Here is a 19190-nt window from a genome sequence, read left to right as displayed (position 1 = left end):
AATATGTCCACCACGTGCGCACGGTGCGCGAAGCGCATCGAGCGTACATGGCCCATCCACGGCACTAACTGCGTAAAGTGGGCGCGCGGTGCGCGAAGCGCACCACGTGCTCACTGTGCGCGCACGGTGCGCGAAGCGCACCGTGCGCGCACGGAAAGAACTGCGTTAAGTGGGCGCGCACGCCACGAATGGCGTAAAGTAACTTAGCATTTAAAAAAACGTACAAATTCACTGAAAAAACCATAGGTTTCACACACGTTATAGTTAGGAATTAGCATTTAAAAAACCTTGCAAATTCACTGAAAAAACCATAGGTTTCACAGATGTTATAGTTAGCTGGACATTTCACTCGTAAAAAACCAATGAAATTCCCCCATTATAGTTAGTGCAGGCAACTATAACTCACGCGACCGCAATCCTCTGCTGATGACATATGTGTCTTTATGAAAAAAAAAAATTTGTAATATATGTATAGCTAAAATTTAATGGAAGAAGACATGGGCAAATAAGTGTCTAAATACAGTATTAGCATCAGCAGAGGATTGCGGTCGCGTGAGTTATAGTTGCCTGCACTAACTATAACGGGGGAATTTCATTGTTTTTTTACGAGTGAAATGTCCAGCTAACTATAACATGTGTGAAACCTATGGTTTTTTCAGTGAATTTGCAATGTTTTTTAAATGCTAATTCCTAACTATAACGTGTGTGAAACCTATGGTTTTTTCAGTGAATTTATATATATATATATATATATATACATAGATAGATAGATAGATAGATAGATAGATAGATAGATAGATAGATAGATAGATAGATAGATAGATAGATAGATAGATAGATAGATAGATAGATAGATAGATAGATAGATAGATATGGGTATATATATATATATGTATATATATATATATTATATATATATATATATATTCAAAAAATTATATATATAATTTCAAAAGGTGCTGAGGGTCTGGGCAAAGGCCAGTTTCCAAGAGAATGATGGATTAGAGAAGCCTGAGAATGGCTCATCTGAAGAACCACCTTAATTAGTTGGAGGGACACACCTGGATTTGTGCTCCCTGTGAGAGCAGGAAGTAGTGTCTCCATCCATGGTCTATCCCCAGAGGAGCTGCGAAAAAGGAGGGAGAGAGTGAATGCAAGCTGCAGAGGGAAAGATAAAAAAATGAAGCTAAGGAGAGGAGGGCTGAGGCTGAAAGAGCCTTAGCAGAGAAAAAACTACTTCTGGCTCATGAACTGAGTCTAAAAGAGCTGGAGATCAAGGCCAGGCAGGCTGAATCCATCTGTGATGATGGTAGCATGCATGCAGTACCTGATGGAGAATTTCTTTTCCACATACCCAAGGATTTGGTGCCCAATTATGTGGTGGAAGATGATATTGATAAGTGGCTTCCTGCTTATGAGGTTGCACTCAAAGTACACAGGGTCCCCAAGGAGCACTGGGGGTGTGGTCTGTGGAAACACCTGTCTACACTTGGGAGGGACACACTTCTGACATTGGAGGGTGGGGGCCAAATCAAGTACACTCCTATAAAGGCCATTTTGATTGCCAAATTTGGGCTGGCTCCCGCCAAAGATTCTAGGGACAGGCAGAAGCTCCCCAACCAATCCTGGGTAGGTTTTGTTTATTACTCCATCAAGGCACTGAATGGCTGGGTGAGGGGCAGCACAGTTTATGATTTAAATGGATTGTATCATTTGATAAATTGATCATGAGAGAGCACCTGCTCAGTATCTGTTTTCCAGAGTTGCGCCAGCACCAAGTTGACAGTAAGCTACCCGACCCCAGAAAGCTTGCTGATGACGCGGACCTCTGGGGTGGCACTATAGTGCCCAAAAAGGAATCTGGGGGGCACACCCACAAAGGTGGTCAGGGTTTCCAACAAAAGAAAAAGGGGGGAAAAAAGCTTAAAAACAAGAAGTTCTCAAAAAGCCCCCAAAATAATTCCCAAGAGAGTCTGATCCAAAGAAGAAAGTGTTCTTTGACCATAAGACAGAGAGGTTTGCCCCCAATGTACATAGTGCTATAAGATTGGTCACTCTAAAGGCAGACACCTGGGTTGGAAAGTGTAGCACTTGGGGAGGACGTAGTCCCAGATAGTTTTGGGGAATAGATAGAGGTAACCCTAATATACCTGGGGGATATAGAAATGGTGGAAAAATCCAAAATAAAACACCCAAGGGAGAGAAAAAGAGGCGATACACCAGGTACACGCCTGCTTCTTAGGAAACACTCTAAACACAAAAAGGAATGACACCCTCCAGGGTGAGGTGGTACTACCACGGTTGACTCGATCCCGGGGGGGGAGTGGCTGACCTGAGGGATTTCTTAGAAATTCATTATTTTCTCTGGCTAAAGTTCCAATCCTTGGGCTCACCTGCTTGTGAGTCTTTTCTGTCAAGTGGTCCCACCCCAGTCCTGGACCCTTGGAAGTGGACCTAGGGCGTTGCTCCAGTGGAACTGGCACATCCTCTGCTGTGAGAGCAGAATCAATGCATTGCTGCAATTGAGGGAACCGGACCGGCACTTCGCACTCTGAACCGCCGCATCGCACTCAGAACCATTGCTTCGGAACCGACCCATCGCTGTCACATCATGGAGCAGATTGATGCATCACTTCTACAGCATGGAGAAACCCTACGCTTTGCATTTGGAACTGCCGCTTAGCTCAGGGAACTGATGTATCGCCGCAGTTGCATGGAGAAATTCAACGCAACACTTCACCTGTATGGGGATCACCGATGCATCTCTCTATTGTGACCAGGAACAAGGTACTTTTGCTCCAGGGCTGCATGGGTTCTGTATCCGACCCGCACTCCATCACTGTCAGCCTGAACTTTTGACTTTGTCCCAATCCAGCGTGACCAATTAACTCTTAAGTTGCTATTTGCTTCTGAGCGCTATATTTTGAATGTAATATTTAAAAATTCATATCTCAACTCCAACTGGATGGAGTTTTGTCGTTTTGGTCTTGTTTTATTTATAAAATCATAATCTATTTTTCCAGCTTGGTGTGGAGTCTTTTTGTGGTGTTTTCACTGTTGTATTGTATAAAGTGTTGCACAAATACTTTACACATTGCCTCTTACGTTAAGCCTGGCTGCTCTGTGCCCAGCTAACACAGGGAGAGAAAAGGATAATTTAGGTTTTGCTGTGACCTACCTGGCTAGGATTATGGTTCCAGCTTGGACAGGGTGCCTGCCTCTGCCAACCAGAAACCGAATTTCTAACAGCATGTACTTACATTAAATAACAGAATATCTTTAAATGATTTTTACATTAATCATGACAGGTTCCTATCCCAACATAACCTGCATAGTATACTGCCAAAATATTGAATCCTAAATATTGTGCTACAGAAATATTGACGCAACAATATCAACAACAAAATCAAGATGTGAAGTTTATGATACCACACCAATACTTGCTAATAGATACTCACCCTCATGATATTATTGTTGCAAATGTTTTGCTATATTTTTAGCACAATATTTTTTAATGTCGATATTCAGACATACAACAATAGTTGTTATTGAAGCTGATCTAAGAGCTAAAGAGCTTATCCTTGTGCGGTCAAGTGTGTGCCACATAAACAGAACAAACTATGACATTTGCTGCAAAACCAAGGAGTGCGTCTAAGGTTAGCTTACTACATACCATTAGCAAGACAATCATTTCTGGGATGTGTAGGTTCTCGCGGCCCTCCTAAGGTACACTGCAAAGTTTTCAACAGAAAAGGATAAGTAAGAGAAAAGAGCTTTGCCTTACCAACACAGTAGACATATAGTACTCATTGTTGCTGTCCAGATGGCAAAGCCCATCATTTGGTATAACAATGCCGGCCAATTTGCTGTCCATTCCAAAGTGGGAGTCGGCATCCGTCACAAAAACCAGAAGATGCAAAGAATCATTTCTCCAGCCAATTTTCTCCTAAAATTACAATATAACATATCTGTTAATGCCGGCTGGATCTTAGGCCAAAGCATAAGAGAAAGTATTACTGAAAATGAAAATGAAGTCGAAGACCGGGGTATGTAAAGCAGTTTTTGTTCTGATATGTGCCCCGCACATGCATAAAATTCCATTTATATTTTAGGCAATGCGAGAAGGAGGAAGTAAGAGAGTGTTCATCCTTTTTGGTAGAACGTCATCATAGGCTAACCTGCAAATTACAATATATGCTTACTTTGAATTCGCTCATCACTCATTGACCCACGAATGCATAGCTTTTTGTGATCTTTTCCTTTTAAACTTGGCACTCAATATTTCTGTTTGTTTTATCTCTTTTTAATGACTGACTGGCAAAATATTAGGGAGAACATCAGGAGAGCAATATTCAAATCACCCATGCAGGCAGGCACTTAAGAGTCCCTTACCAGCATTCCTTTAAGTGTTAGGACCTAGTATATTTTGTGTCCTTCCAATGATGCATTGGCCATGGAATACTGCTTACTGCATGTGTCGGTAAATAATTCCAACCTCACTTAAGATAGCAGACATGACATTTAATAACTTGATGCAACATGTCTGAGTAACCCATCGCGAACATTGATTGGTATATTGCAGCTTAGGCAAAGAATGTCATTTTAACATTTAAGGTATTGTGTTACAGGCCCATAGAAAGGATTTTTTAAAAATCATAGAGATTGAAGATTATTTTAGTAGTTTCTTTACATACTTGTTTACTGATATTTAGATGCTTGCTATCTTTTGTGTCGCATTGTTGTACAAGTGTATGCAAACAATATTAGTAATTGGGAGCCTTACTTTGTTGATATGCTCTTGATTGTTTTCGAAATAAATGTTCGGCAGAGCAGCTGTATAACCAATTCCTTGGGACCTCTTGAGGGTAAACTGGAGTGAACACAATCTGCAATAGGCCTCTTTGAGGGTTCATATCAAGCCAGTACTGTTGGATTTAATGACATACAGATCACTGCATATTTTTGGACTTCGGTCATTCCAGGTTTGCCTTTTACAGACACCACTAAGCATACTTTGCAAGGATCACATCACCCAGATCCACTCACATATCTAATTTTCAGGAGAGAGTTTGACTCCTATGATCCTAAATTCTATTCCATTTCAATGTGGGGCCATACTTTTTAAATGGTTTTCAGGTCGGAAAGCCTGCAATTTGCACAATGACAATCTTTACGATCACAAAATGCACAAATAGGAGGGAGTTAAGGCACAGAGGGGCATATCAGCAAGGCCCGGCGATAATTATCGCTAAGCGCACTTAGCGCGAGGATAATTATCGCCGGCCAACTCTGAATTTTATCGCGGAGATAGCGTGCTATCAGCAACGCTTATCTCCAAAGCGATAAAATTCAGAGGGCAAGCTGCCAACTGAGCGATTATCGCTGGAAATGCAGCGATAATCACACAACTTTTGGCGATAGCTTGCTGATAGAGCTACACATACTTAGCCATGATATCCACCTTCCATAGGATATCATGGCTAAGTCAGTTTCAAAGCAGGCGTAAGGAAAGTAGCGATAAAAGAGGTTATCTCTACTTTTCTTGTCACTATGCTTCTTAGCGTGAGGCTTGATAATAGGCGAAATGCCGCTTAGAGACATTTCTCCCGTTATTCTTGTGAGGAACGCCCACTTTGCATCTCATTAGAGATGCAAAGCTGGGCATTAAGGGAAAGGGCGAAGAAGCATGGATTCACCGGTTAGCGTGTCCTTGCTAATAGGGCGTTAAAATTATCGCCGCCTTTCTTCCGAAAACGGACGCAAAAGAGGCGATAGTTTTTTAGCGCCTCGTTGATAATATGCCCCATTGGGAGGTGGAAATGTCTTTCTGATTTGCAAGTGGCACTTTGAGACTCATTGCAGTTATAAAGGGGATGGAGTCATGAAAGGGCAGTCTGTCCTCCATAAGAACCACAATGACATGAATGATAGTTTTGGGTCCCATACTGTGGTGACCAACTACTGATCACATACTACTTTCTTAAAGGAAGTTTGCATTGGGTTTCTATGAGGGAAAAATTCCACTTCTCCGGCTTGAGAATCGAGGCGAGCTTTGTGTGAACTGCTGCATGCTCCCCTCAATGCCCTTCAGATCACTGCTGGATGTTTTTTTTAGAGCAGTCCATGTTTTGTTTGCAAGGAGTTGCACGATGACTCACATCCCATTAACATTAATGATGTGGTAGGTGTTCAAATATTTGACACTTGTCCCTTTGGGGCAGGGCTTTGTGCTCTCCTCGGCTGGAAAAGGAGTGGCTGGGCTCAGCACAATGCAACATTATGCAGCAGCTAGGCTCTTTCATACACAAAAGCCACTGTGTTGCTCTAAAGAGCAGAAGATGTGCACCTGTGTTTGTGTAATTTCCCAACTATTTCTGAGTGAAACATACACAAAAGTGCAAAGTGCCAATAAGAAAAAAAGTGTATTTGTTCTAGAAAAGATACAACTTGCTTACGGTGTTTCCTTCTCATGGACAAGAGTCTTTAGAGCAGAAAATGAGGCTTTGCCTATATTTTTATGATATTCAACTGAGAAAACGATTGTTTTGTAAGACAGACCATACTCATTACATGTTATTCATTTGCACATTATTTTTAAGTTTTGGTATTTGTAAAGCCTGCAGTAGGCTCTAAAATGTCGTGGAGCTCTCCACGTGGAATAGTGAGGGGAGCACAGAAAATAAAATGATGATAAGAGCATGGAGAATAACCATGATCTGTAACTTAGAAGGGGGGGATCTGGAAGGGTGTAGTGCTGGGGAGTTTCCAAATGTGCCACAAGATTAAGAGAGCACATTTTAGTGTGGCCTCTTGTACCAATATTCAAAGAGTGGGCTATGGGTCACCCCCCCCCTGAAACCATTAGCTAGTTTGGGTCAGTCCACTTCCGTCACTACTTTCAGACTTTGTCAATCCCTTCTTGGCTCAGCCAAGAGGTGTATCAATTCCTCCACCTATGCTTTTGGCGGTTTGGTGAATCATTCAATCGAAAAGTAAGTGCTTCCATTGCAAAGCATGAGGGACTGTGTTACATCTTAAAAATACAACAAGCACACTTTTATATCCCCTTAAATCATTTATCTCATATGTGCGTTCAAAACAGAAAACATATTTTCACTTCAACTACTCAGTTTTATGTTTTGTTAGGATGCGCAGTTGACACTGACGTCAAAAACGAATTCAGGCTCTATGACAACAAACCCCTAAGAAGATGTTTTTTAGGTCGAGCCTGGGCAGCACATGCGCTGCTCTGCGGCATGCTGTATTGGAGTATGGAATAGAAACCCCACCCACTCTCCATCCATATTTGTCATTGGCTTGTGTCATTGTCCTTCATAAATGCTGGCTTCTGTTTTGTTAATAGGCTTGTTAGTCCCTCCTTAGTACCGCCTTGTCTTCATTTGCAATCTCCCATGAGGACTGGCCCTTTTATTTCGGTTGATACACAGTACATCTTTTTTTCTCTGTAAGTACTATTTTCTTTAATGAGTTTCTCCTACTGCAGGGGCGCCATGCTTTCCTGCAACATTCAGCGCACCATGCGTGCTTTCACTTTCCGAGCAGCCGGGACAATGGCGGTCTCTTCTATGAATAAGTCTTGCATTTACAAGAGTTTGAGCTATTGGCATTGTAAATGACAATGCCTTTTATTTATGTGTTAATTAGCAAAACAGATAAATAAAAGGCATTGTCATTTACAATGCCAATAGCTTAAACTCTCGCAAATGTGAGACCTATTGCATTGCAAATGCTTGTTTACTAATGGCTTCCCTCATCTTTTAACAATTACTATATATTCAGAACGATCTAGTGTAAGAACTAGCAAAACAGGGAGTAAGCTTCCGTTCCAGTTTATTAGAGTAAGCGGATAATAAACAATTTTGCCGCGAAGAGTATTTTATGCATCCAGCTGTTCTGGCCTAGTTTAAATTTTAGCTCTCCCACACAAAGAAGAAACATAATCAACAAAATATTCTGTTTGTGTCCAAACACTATGCAAAAGCCCCATGTCAGCTCTTTTGGGACGCCTATTAACAACCTGTAGTAGTGCAGGCTTGCACTACTTTTAACATTTAGTCAATGTCCAGAAAAGAAAAGAAATAATTGGTGTTTGCAGCAGTGAACTTAGATGATAATTTATGGCCCAGATTATTAAGGTAAGTGGACAATAACTAGTTTTATTTTGAAAATAGTTTTATGCATATAGTTCTTCTGCTCTGGCCCAAATTTCTTTGCTCCACCAAACCAGAAAGTCAATCGGCATAACACGTCTTGTGTCAAAAGGATTGTGGGTGTACAAATGTTCTGTTCAGACTTCGTTTGCAGGGTCACTTGCTTTTTTACCTTTCCATGTAATTTCTCTGTCTGACATCAGTTGGAGCCCTCATGAGAAATAAACAATGTTGAATAATAATATCTAGCATAATCTGTTTTTAAATCAGGCAAACATAGTAATAATGAAAGTGTGGGCGCCAGAGAAGATCCTGTAGTCCTGCAGGCTTGAGCTTCTCTTTCTCAGGACACCGGCTGTGATGCTGAAGAGTTGAGCTATTCAATTTCCAGCAAGTAGTCTTGCCAAAGCCAAAAGGTCTGGTTTTAATATGCTAATGCATGCAATCAGCATTTGTGCATGACTTGGTTCGGATGTGTACCACAGTAAAGTCAGACCGAATGGGTTTGGTAAGGCCTGTTTCTTTTACCATTCACCCACATTTTGTGCATTCTGAAAATGCATGGTTCACTAGTCTGTGCACACTATGGGCCAGATGCAGCAAAGGGTTTTGCTCCTTCTGTGTCTATGGGAAAATGTGTTCATGCATATGGTCCTATATTCGTTTGTAAAATTGGTACAAAGTGTAAGACTCGCTTTTCAGTACAATTTGTTATGCAATTTCATGATCTGTGCCATTTTATTGGTGGTCCACATGGCTGGTTCATTTATTGGGGGTTATCACTCACACAAAGATAAAGTTTATTAATTGGTTGAGTTATGGTTGGATGGAATCACAATTCAGCGCTTAAAGCCTGTAAGGCGCTTTGTGCAGGACTTGTGTGAATTCACAGTTGTGTGGCAAAGTATCACAGGCAGTTGTAATATAATGTAAGCCACTGAAACTTGAAAATTACCATAAATTATTTTTTACCTTGCAGACTGCCGCTTGCATGATTGCATCAAATCCACCCTCGCGAGTGTCAATATTAGCAGAGATTCTCTGTTTTTGGACAATTTCATTGAATTCTTCAGTATCACTTGTCAACCGTAAACCATGCTTATATCCAAAATTAGGTAAGCAGAAATAGGGCACACTCCTGTTAAAAAAGTAAGGTATTTCCGTGTATATCTTAAGTGATTTATGAGAAAATATTTTAATGCATCGTTTCACAAGCATCTGTTAATGTTCATTTTATAATCAGTCTGACGCTATATTAGTTCTCAGAACAGGCAATTTGTGGTGTTTATAATTTACAGGAACATGATGCTATATGCTAAATCCACAGTAAAAGTGCTTAAATTAAAACATACATTCACAGAACAGGTTGTAACCAAGTTGTGATCCATGTTTAACGAAGTAGTGTACTGAAGGAATAAGGGGTATGTCCCTCTAAGGTCTGTGTGAATGGATATGAATCGTGTGAAATAATTAAAACCGTGAAATAACACAAAATAACACAACACACTGTTTCATATACATATGTGATTCAAAACATAAGGGGGCACATTTACTATTGTATCTCGCAAGGCAATGCAGCAAAACAACTTGTGGCACTGTGTTGCGTGAAAGGGAGAGAGCAAAAATGCTCCATATTTATAAAGACATGGAACATTTCTGCTCTTTCATTGCACTGGTGCATTGTGTGCTGCCAAGTGTGAAGGCAAGCACCCTTGCACCATTGGAAGATACTTTCCTGTACAAAAACAATCCTCCTCTTTGTATATTTGCTGCAGAATGCAGCACACATGGAATGAGAAGGTAACAAGGAGAAATACAAATATTTCTCCTCGTAACACCTCCGTTGGGTACGCAGGCACACCATATTGGCACAACTCAAGTTTTCCATGGGGGGATTCAGAGAAACGCCCAGGCTTCACCCATGCAATACCTACCCAATGCAAAGTAATGCAAGATAGCGCTTTGATGTTATGATAAAGAAATGCATATCCATCTAATTGTTTTGGTGAAATCAGAATAATGATTACATGCTTTTGTCTAGACACCTCAAGGTTTTGAGTTGTTTTAGTGAGAGTGTTGTGTGGTTGTAGTCAAAAGTGAATGAATGATGGAATTTTTTAATGTTTTATATTTCTTTATGTGGGATGGGATGGGATGGCCTGTGTGATTTTTAGCATATATTGAATTACACATTAATTTGCTAAGCATTTTGCACACTGTATGTGGAATTTCAGCACGAAGTAGCATAATTCTTGATAAAAGTAATACAGTAAAAAAATACATTACTAAAAGGTGATATGAATTTTTTTGTTTTGTGCTCTGTGCTATTTTTTTGATTATTGATTATTTGGAACAGCATACCAGTGCAAAAGGAATTTAGGTTGTTCTCCTACTTTCTTAGTACTCTCTGTCTTGCATTCTTTTTAGTGTTCTCAGGGGACCCTTTAGATTTTCTGTTAACATATGTAATGCAACCATCAGGGCAGTGAAGACCAGAGTGTCAGCCAACCTAGCTGTCAAGGATTCCTATCCATCAGAGTTAAATGAAGCCCTTAGATTGTAGTAAAAAAACATTATTAGAAATGTGCAGAACTATTTAACCATAATCAGTCTCCCACTTCATGACCAACCCCCTTCACTGGCTACTGATTAAAGAAAGCCTGTACAAGCCACTGCAAACGGTGCCTACAGCTCTACAGGTCACTCCACAAGATACCTCTCCAAGTTGTTTATACTACAATAACCAACACACCCATTTTCTGCATGTAATCTTGTCAAATGCTAAAACCCCATCCCTTTATGCAGACTACCAGTTAATCACACAATCTGGAAATGTATGGCATGGGTGAAGCTTCTTTCCCACCACAACAAAGGGATTCCATCACAAATATCCCAAACCTACTGAGGTGACTTCATGTTTTAATGACCAGTCATACCACCCTATCATGCCATTTAGAATATATGTTTGAATTTATCACTATTTTACTGTCCTTATTAGGTGTCCCGGCACAGAGTTAATTGAAAAGTGCCACACAGTGTTTTGGACAAATCCATACATTTAGTAAAATAAAATTTATGATGAAAATAATCCATGAATATGGAAGATAGCATAATGGAAGATAGTATAACTAGATGTGGAAAATTTGATTTAGGAGTAAGATCAGCTTACAGAGAGGACATGCATTTTCAGTAGGAAAATAATGGTGAAGGAAAGAGATAGGGAGAGAGATAAACAGGAAAAGAGATATCGTGAGAGAGAGAGAGTGAGAGTGTGAGAGGGGCAACTGTCTGCTTTGAAATCAGATTTAAAAGTTAATGGTGATGTGGAGCTTTGGTCACCTGTGTTGTATTTTTAACCTAATTTGGAATAATGTTTTACGCCAGTGGCTCCCACACTTTTTAGTACCACGACCCACTTTTTAGAATGACATAATTTGATGGCCAACCTAGCTTTAATGGACATGAGGCAGGCAATTTTTTAATGTGACTAAAGTATCGTGTGGTATTGCTCTGTCATTTACCGACAGCACAATTTCCATTGAAATGGCCAGTAAATTTGCACAGGCATGCAGTTTTACTGATAAAGCTATATTGCACACAAATAATAATGTGTGGGAATCGGGTTTCAGTGAAAACGTATCATTTATGCACTGCTAAGTAAATTGTCTTGATTTGTTTAGATCTTATTAAAACATTTGCTTCCATCACACTTGAGAATTAAAAAACAAATGCTTTCCTTACTGCGGAATGTGTACAATTGATTTGCAGATATTTACATTTTGATGTGTGTTCCAAAAACTGACACCCTACAGCTTTTCCTTTCAAACACCTTTAGCCCAGTAAGACTGTCACATACATTACTTTACTTTTCTTTCTCTGACAGCAAAGTGAGAGGAGGGTGTAGACACCAATCCCCATGTTCACAACCCACTGTTTTATGCCATTTTACTGCCTCTGAATTATTAAAGTCTGGGAAATATATTTGGCTCAACAATGGCCAATACATGGTAATCTTCTCATCTGTTGCCACTGAAACAGAGGACTTGAAAACAAATAGAGAAACAAAGACTTAGTTGTCAACCAATGTAACTTAACCAGAAGTATTCTAGAGAAAACAATTTCTTCAATGACTTTATGAAAACATCCTAAATGTACACATACTTTTTTATTCAACATAAGTGCTTAGAAATGCTCCCATCTCGTGTAATGGTGATAGGAATTTCCACGTCGGAGTGATGTTGATGAAATGTAACCGGGTAAACTTAGCTGATTCTTTCAATTCACTGTGTAAGTTCCTTACAAGGTCGGTAGTATGCATTACATTTACAACAATATTTGATGGTGATATTGTTAGAGTAAGCTTCTGAAGATAGTTAGCGAGCAATGTTTGGTCTCTTTAAGATCATCATATAGAAAATATATGCGAAGAAATGACATACTGTATTGAGATTAAATGGAAAATCAAAAACATGAATGGGAAACAATTCTGGGACTTTTTTTGTTTCTTCGTAGAGTGCAGTCAGGGTTGGCGGAAAGATTACATCTGACATTTAAATTACTAAGAGCCTGATTTAAAGTTTGATGAATGGTACTCCATCTGTCATGGTAGCAGTGGATATTACCTCTGCCCTCTTGATGGACTACAAATTTAGGGATGACGGCTAACCCAGCAGTCATATCTGTACCTTGAAGGAAACCACAGTCACAGTGGTTCCCTACAAGGTACAAAAGGTTTGGTGGGTGGCCGTCATCAGTGTTGACATTTGTCCACCAAACTTTTAGAATTTTGTTTTGTTTTTTAAAACAAACTTTCAAAGTGGGAGTTTGTTTTTGAAAAATAAAAAAAACTAATGACCGAAACCTTGTGAGTTTTCTCCAGGAATCAGTTACCACTTGTGCTTGAAGGGCCTCATAAAACACTAGAAACAACCATCTGTGCCTATACTCTAGATTTATTGTAAAGAAATCAATCGGAGGGACAGTTGGACCTTCAGTCCTCCTGTTTGGGAAGTTCTTGTAGCCTATGTAACATGGTCACGATAAAAAACGCTGTGGTTCTATAATGGACTTTTTACTCCAAGGCTGATGATTTATTAACATACAGAGATGTGATGTATTTTAACCATGCTTTCTCTGGTGCATTGTTTTCGTTATTTGCCATTCAGCCCTTTAAAGCCCAGAACGGCTTTGTACTTCCAGCCTCCAAATGGTGTGACCTGTAGACCACTGACTTCACATATGGGGCCTCTTATGTTCTCAAACTGCCGCACCCACCTTCCACAGTCATATCCACTGTGGCATTTTTCCAGTAAGGGTACATACCTCCACTCCTAACCCTTAATCCTGACACACCAAGGCAGAAACAAGCATAGCTTCCAACAATGCTAAACCAGTCCTTTCAACAATGTGGAATGCTGCATAACAGCTTTCAGCATTGCTTCTGTTGATCACTCCACTCTGGGATTTACTTCTGCCTGTGATTGCTAGGTCCTCCATTATTCTGCTTGCCCTGTACTTCAATTGGTAAATGATTGGAAATATGCCTCTTTTTTAGACACTGGTTATGATTCAGGAGTTCAGGTCTAGTGACTCATCTGCTAACTTTAGAACCTGGGGACATGAATTCTTAAATTTGGCTTCACGACTTGGTTGAAAATCGTGTATTTTTGTGCAAATCATTAATATCCCTCTGTTTAAAAATTATTATTTTGCATTATCTCCCACCCCTGCATTAATGGACAGCTCTCTTGGTAGGTTTGCACTATATAAATACCAACACATACATACATGCATTGATGACATATACTCCTGTTCTCAAGGACACATTCCATGTTACTCATAGCGCACATTTTACTCAACTCGTTCTAAAACCCTTGAGTAAATTGCTGAAAACAGAAAGGATTGCTGTTTTCTTCAACACTACCTTGCAGAAGTCTGACCTTGGACGGTTTACCTGCAAGGGTTCTGAACATCCTCAGGAACTGTTTTGATGAATGGTGAAACTGGCTTCTCCACGAAGGAACCAAAGCCCAAGTGAAAGTTGCTTGTTAATTTTGACATTTCCTTCGAAAGGGTGGACCCTAGCTCTTTTATCATGCTCAAGTCATCGTCCATTGATGCAGAGAGGTCCATGAGGTAATATATGTCAACAGGATAATCTTCACTTTGTTGAACATCAACTTGTACTGTTACTTCATTACCTGTGGAAGGGAAAGCAAATATATTCTGAAAATCAGCACCACAAGCTTCAGTATGGGAATTCGTTTTTTTTTATTCTTTGGTATTGTTAACTATACATTTTAAAACAAAATATTACTAAGCAGAATATTTCCATGAACTTTGGGTGAATTGGCTGGTCAGGGTGGTTAGGTATATGGAGGAACACTCCGGTAGATAAGGTGGGAGAGAAGTGTCGTGCTGAGGTAGGAGAGTTGTTTGGAATGGGTTGGTTATTTTAATGGCTGAATAGGTTGATGAATGGGTTGGTAATTGATTGTATGGTGGATAGTATAGGTGGATTGCTTTGTAGATGGGTGAGTGGCTGGTTGATTTATTTTGGCAGGAGGTGTATGAAAAAATAGAATAAGGTTGTTTGAAATTGTGTGTCTGGATTATGTGTTGGTGGATCCATGAATGGATAGAGGAATTGTGCAATGGGGGTTTGCTAGATGGACAGTTGTAAACGTGGATGGGAGTATTGAATGGCTTAGTGAATAAACAGTGTATGGGTGTATGGATAAGTGAGAATAACTGTCTATGTGTTGTTATGAATGGGTGGGTTGGTGTGCAGATCGGTGAGTGGTTGTGTGGATGGATGAATGATAGATATGTGAAACAGTGAAATATCAGAAAGTAATGCATTATATACCAACATAAAAAAAGTCCAAGTTAGCAAATGCCCATTGTACAACAATTGTGCCATATTTAACAATTCCTCCAGCCAGTTAGAAAATGTTGGTACCATATTTTGGTATGGTGTAATCTGTGTGTCAAAGGCTCCTTAGGTGTGGCACACCCCAAAGAATTATTTTTTATTCCATAAATGTATTTATCATAGCAACCAATACAACAAGATGGCCACTAAAATATGAAGGCAGATTCATGATTAAACAAAGATTCCTTTCCTTCCTGGATGAGCCTACTGCATGTTGGCTTTTTCTGGAGTAGTTCCTGAGATGTATCCAAAAAGCAAATGCCTGAGACAGGGGCTAGAAATAGTCTATTTAATGGAAGCATCTATTAGTACTCTGAGATATTGTAAACGTGTAGATCTACACTTGCCTGTAAGCCAACTCTGAGATATTGTAACAGTGTAAATCTACACTTGCCTGTAAGACATCCTGCACAGTTAGAGGCCTTTTGTTCAAGGCTGAGTGTCACCTATCAATGACAGCTTTTTATTTCAGCAGGTGCACTCAGCATGTCAACCTTTCAAGGTTGAGAAGATCAGTAGATTTGAGGTAGATAATTAAGTAGCTACTGATTTTATAGTCATGGCTTTGTAAATTGATAAATACTGTTAGGATGAAATCTAGCCAATTTAAAGAAATATACCTCACTAATAAATTATTAAAACACTCTCTTTCTATTTCTGTACAATTGTAACCAGGAATGCGTAAATTAAGGTGAATGAGGAAGCCATAACCTGTAGCCAGATAAATACTTGCCAATAAGCTGTCTGAAAAATCTCCATATCTTTACATTCATGCAAACTTAAGGATTTCAAATCAACACTAATAGCATGTTTGTTCAACAGCTGCTGCATGGATGCACAATATTTTATTGTTTTGGCACTTGCATATGTTTTGAAGTCACTGACATGTAACAATGAGGATAATTTTAGATATGGGACCACTTACCAGCTCGAAGTTTAAGAGTCATCTTTTGTGGAGCAATATGAGTGACATCCGAACCGTTCTCACGGATCCCCACTCCAAGGGGCCTATGTTCCAAGATGTCAATGTTGGAAGTGGGGAATTCAATGAAATTAGAATCACATCCCTTTGACAGAAGACTCTCCGGAGTATCACATCTTCCTCCTAATCCAATTGAGTCAGAGGTGAAATTCTAGAATTCATCAAATGATAAAACAGAAGATTCAGCATGATGTATAATGTACAGCAAATCATGTATGGATCCCACATTTCTTATAAGTTGCAAATATAACCCTTCTCATATTTACTTATTTTATAAACCATCATAAATATTCTATTACACTGTTTTCACTGACCTGAATACGTTTCAGAAAATAACTAACCCAGCATGCTGAATTCAGAAAAGCATTGCAGGTGACACTACAAACACAATTTCTGGAAGATCATCTTTCTACAAATGTGCTTTTTGAGAAGGTCCTATTGCCTTGTTTTTGCTCTGTGCAGTATGAGCACAAACAGATGAAGTGTAGAGGCAAGGAGCACGATCATTCATAAATATCTGAATTCACTGTGCGAGTCTCAAAAGACGAGGAGCAGTAAGTATATTGTGCATTTTTTTATCTGCAGAACCTGTTAATAACGCATGAATTTATCACCTTCAGTGGTTGGACCAACCTATTCGGGATATTTAATAATGGAGAAGTAAATAGGAAGAAACACACTGTACCAAGATATAACAAAGTACTGCAGCAAACACCTGCTTAAAGATTACATTTCATTCTCTCTCTCACTATATAATATCACTCCTCTCTCTTTAGTAATCTCTATCTGTCCTCCTCTCTCTTCCTTTCTCTTCAGTTTTCAATGCCTCTATGTCTTTTGTTCCTTAAAGGTGTTTTTAAGTATGTGATCGGTAATGAGTTCAATACAGTGCCCATATAGGCAATGACAGATTTAAAAACAATGTTTACCCTTCAGACTCCAAGCATCCACTGAGGACCTTCGATTAACTAACAGCAGGAAGCACTGACAAAGCCAAACGGTGTCGTCTATGTGGAAGCTATTGGCTTAGTGTAGTGATTACACCAGACAGTGTGTAAGAGCGCATACTTTATTGACTGTTCATCTCCACAGCTTCCAGGAACTGACAACCTCCTGGGATTCAAACTATAGCATTCTATTGTCATGACAGTGACATCATAAGCATAACAGAGTGGATGAACAGAGTGGATGAATGCTAATGGAAAACTACTAAAATATCTCCTCTCTTTCCATAAATACACAAAGGATGATAGAACAAGCAAATGTAGAAGAAAATAAAGAAACAGAGGGGAAAAGAAATGGAAAATAAACCAAGGAACGAAAAGAGAGAAATGGCAAAAAGAATACATTCTATAATAACAAAAAGTATAGTTGATAGAATGAACAATACATCCATTAATACACTCAAAACAAATAAGGTGTATAATAGACCAAGTAATAACGCATCACAGAAGTAAATTAGATCAAAGATTTAAACGTTTCGGCAGGCCACTCATTCTACCACTCCTCCGTGGAGGAACATATCTCAAAGAGGATTTTCCCAGCCTGAGAAGACTGGGAAGACCTCAGCATACTCTCTTGAACATGAACAGTGTTCTTTGACTCAAGACTCAACTGCAAAACAACCTTCATTGGAATCTTGTAAATCCTAGATAGATTCCACCATTTTTTTCTATTGACTCTTGCAGCAAATGGAGATGTAGCATCCACCTTAACAGGAGGACCAAACTTTGACAGACCCTTGGGAACGTTGAGAGAAGACTTAATCCCAATAATACCAATCCCCCACTGAAACAGAGGACTTAAAGTTGGCCACATCTGGAAGTGAGTAGGTACTGTGGGAAAAGATTGTCTCCCCGCACCTTGACACCAAACCCCACTTCTTCATCCAAGTAGGACACATGTGAAAAGAAGCTTGTCTACCCCTAAGTAAAGTGAAAGGACTAGATCCTGTGATGGAACTCGGGGTGGTACGATGTGCCCACAACATACTTTGAACAGCTTCCTTGATGTCAACTCTGCTCGAAACAGCCCACTGAACACACTCAACCAGAATACAGTTGTTGCGATCAATGAAACCATTGGCCTGTGGGTGATATAAAGCCACACGCCGGTGAGTGATACCGGACTGAGACAGAAAAACAGACATCTCCTTTGAGGTAAACTGTACCCCATTGTCGGATACAATCTCCTTGGGAAAATCCTCTCTGGCAAACAAACTCTGAAGAAACCTGATACCCTCCTGTGAGTTGGGGTCTGTCATAAAATGGACCTCCCACCACTTTCTGAAATAATCAGCAACAACCAGAGCAAACTTGTATTTATTGTCCAGCACATTAAAGGGTCCCACAAAGTCGATCACCAACTTCAACCAAGGACCATGAGATGCCTCACCCTGTTGTGCTGGAGGTGAAACTATTTTTACAACCTTATCACTGGTAGAACAAGTCAGACACATCTCCACCACATCATTAATTTGATGATCCATAGACGGCCACCTATACACACTGCGAATCCTTTTTTTTGTGTTCGTCTGTCCAAGATGTCCCTCATGGCCATAGTCGATGATACGATCTCTGAGAGAATCAGGAGGGACAAACTTATCCCCATGCATGATTGTCTCTCCACCCTCCAAAGTGAGCTCATCAGCGACCTTAGCAAAGGCATGTAAATCACTGTCAAGATGCTTTTCCTTAGGCCAACCCGAAACAATAAACCCCTTCACCCTCTTAAGCAGAGCATCGGATTCCATCCTACAAAACCAATCGCGTTCCGTGAAACAACCAACACCACAAGCATCAACTGCAGCAATCAGACATTCTTCATCTGCATCGTTGTCACGGGTAACGGAGACCTTGAAAGATAATCAGCTTGTGTGTTTCGCCCACCAGGGATATGCGCCACCCCAAAATTGTACTGCAGCAATTTAGAACTCAACCTAGCAATTCTGTGAGTGTGGTCTTTGACAATCTTACCCTCGAGAATAGGAATGAGAGGCTTGTGATCACTTGTGACGCTTTGCATGCTTGGGTTCAGATCCCATACTCGTCGCCAAATTTGTAGTGATTACACCAGACAGGTAAGTGTAAAGGCAAATACTTTA

The 19190-nt window shown here is 39.9% G+C and overlaps 1 protein-coding gene across 2 annotated transcripts in view; it reads right to left on the bottom strand.

Moving 5' to 3' along the window:
- Window positions 1-19190, bottom strand: part of ITGB6 (integrin subunit beta 6) — a 549576-nt gene that overhangs the window by 247435 nt on the left and 282951 nt on the right. For both annotated transcript variants that reach the window (XM_085645463.1, XM_085645462.1), the window contains 4 exons: window positions 16031-16238; window positions 14125-14371; window positions 9144-9309; window positions 3785-3946 (listed from right to left, as the gene is read on the bottom strand). In XM_085645463.1, coding sequence (XP_085501589.1) covers window positions 3785-3946; window positions 9144-9309; window positions 14125-14371; window positions 16031-16238 — 783 coding nt within the window. The remainder of the gene's footprint in view (window positions 1-3784; window positions 3947-9143; window positions 9310-14124; window positions 14372-16030; window positions 16239-19190) is intronic.

This window comes from Triturus cristatus, chromosome 3_1, assembly GCF_964204655.1.
Source record: "Triturus cristatus chromosome 3_1, aTriCri1.1, whole genome shotgun sequence".
Classification (NCBI taxonomy): domain Eukaryota; kingdom Metazoa; phylum Chordata; class Amphibia; order Caudata; family Salamandridae; genus Triturus; species Triturus cristatus.
This window is presented reverse-complemented; position numbering and strand designations above follow the sequence as displayed.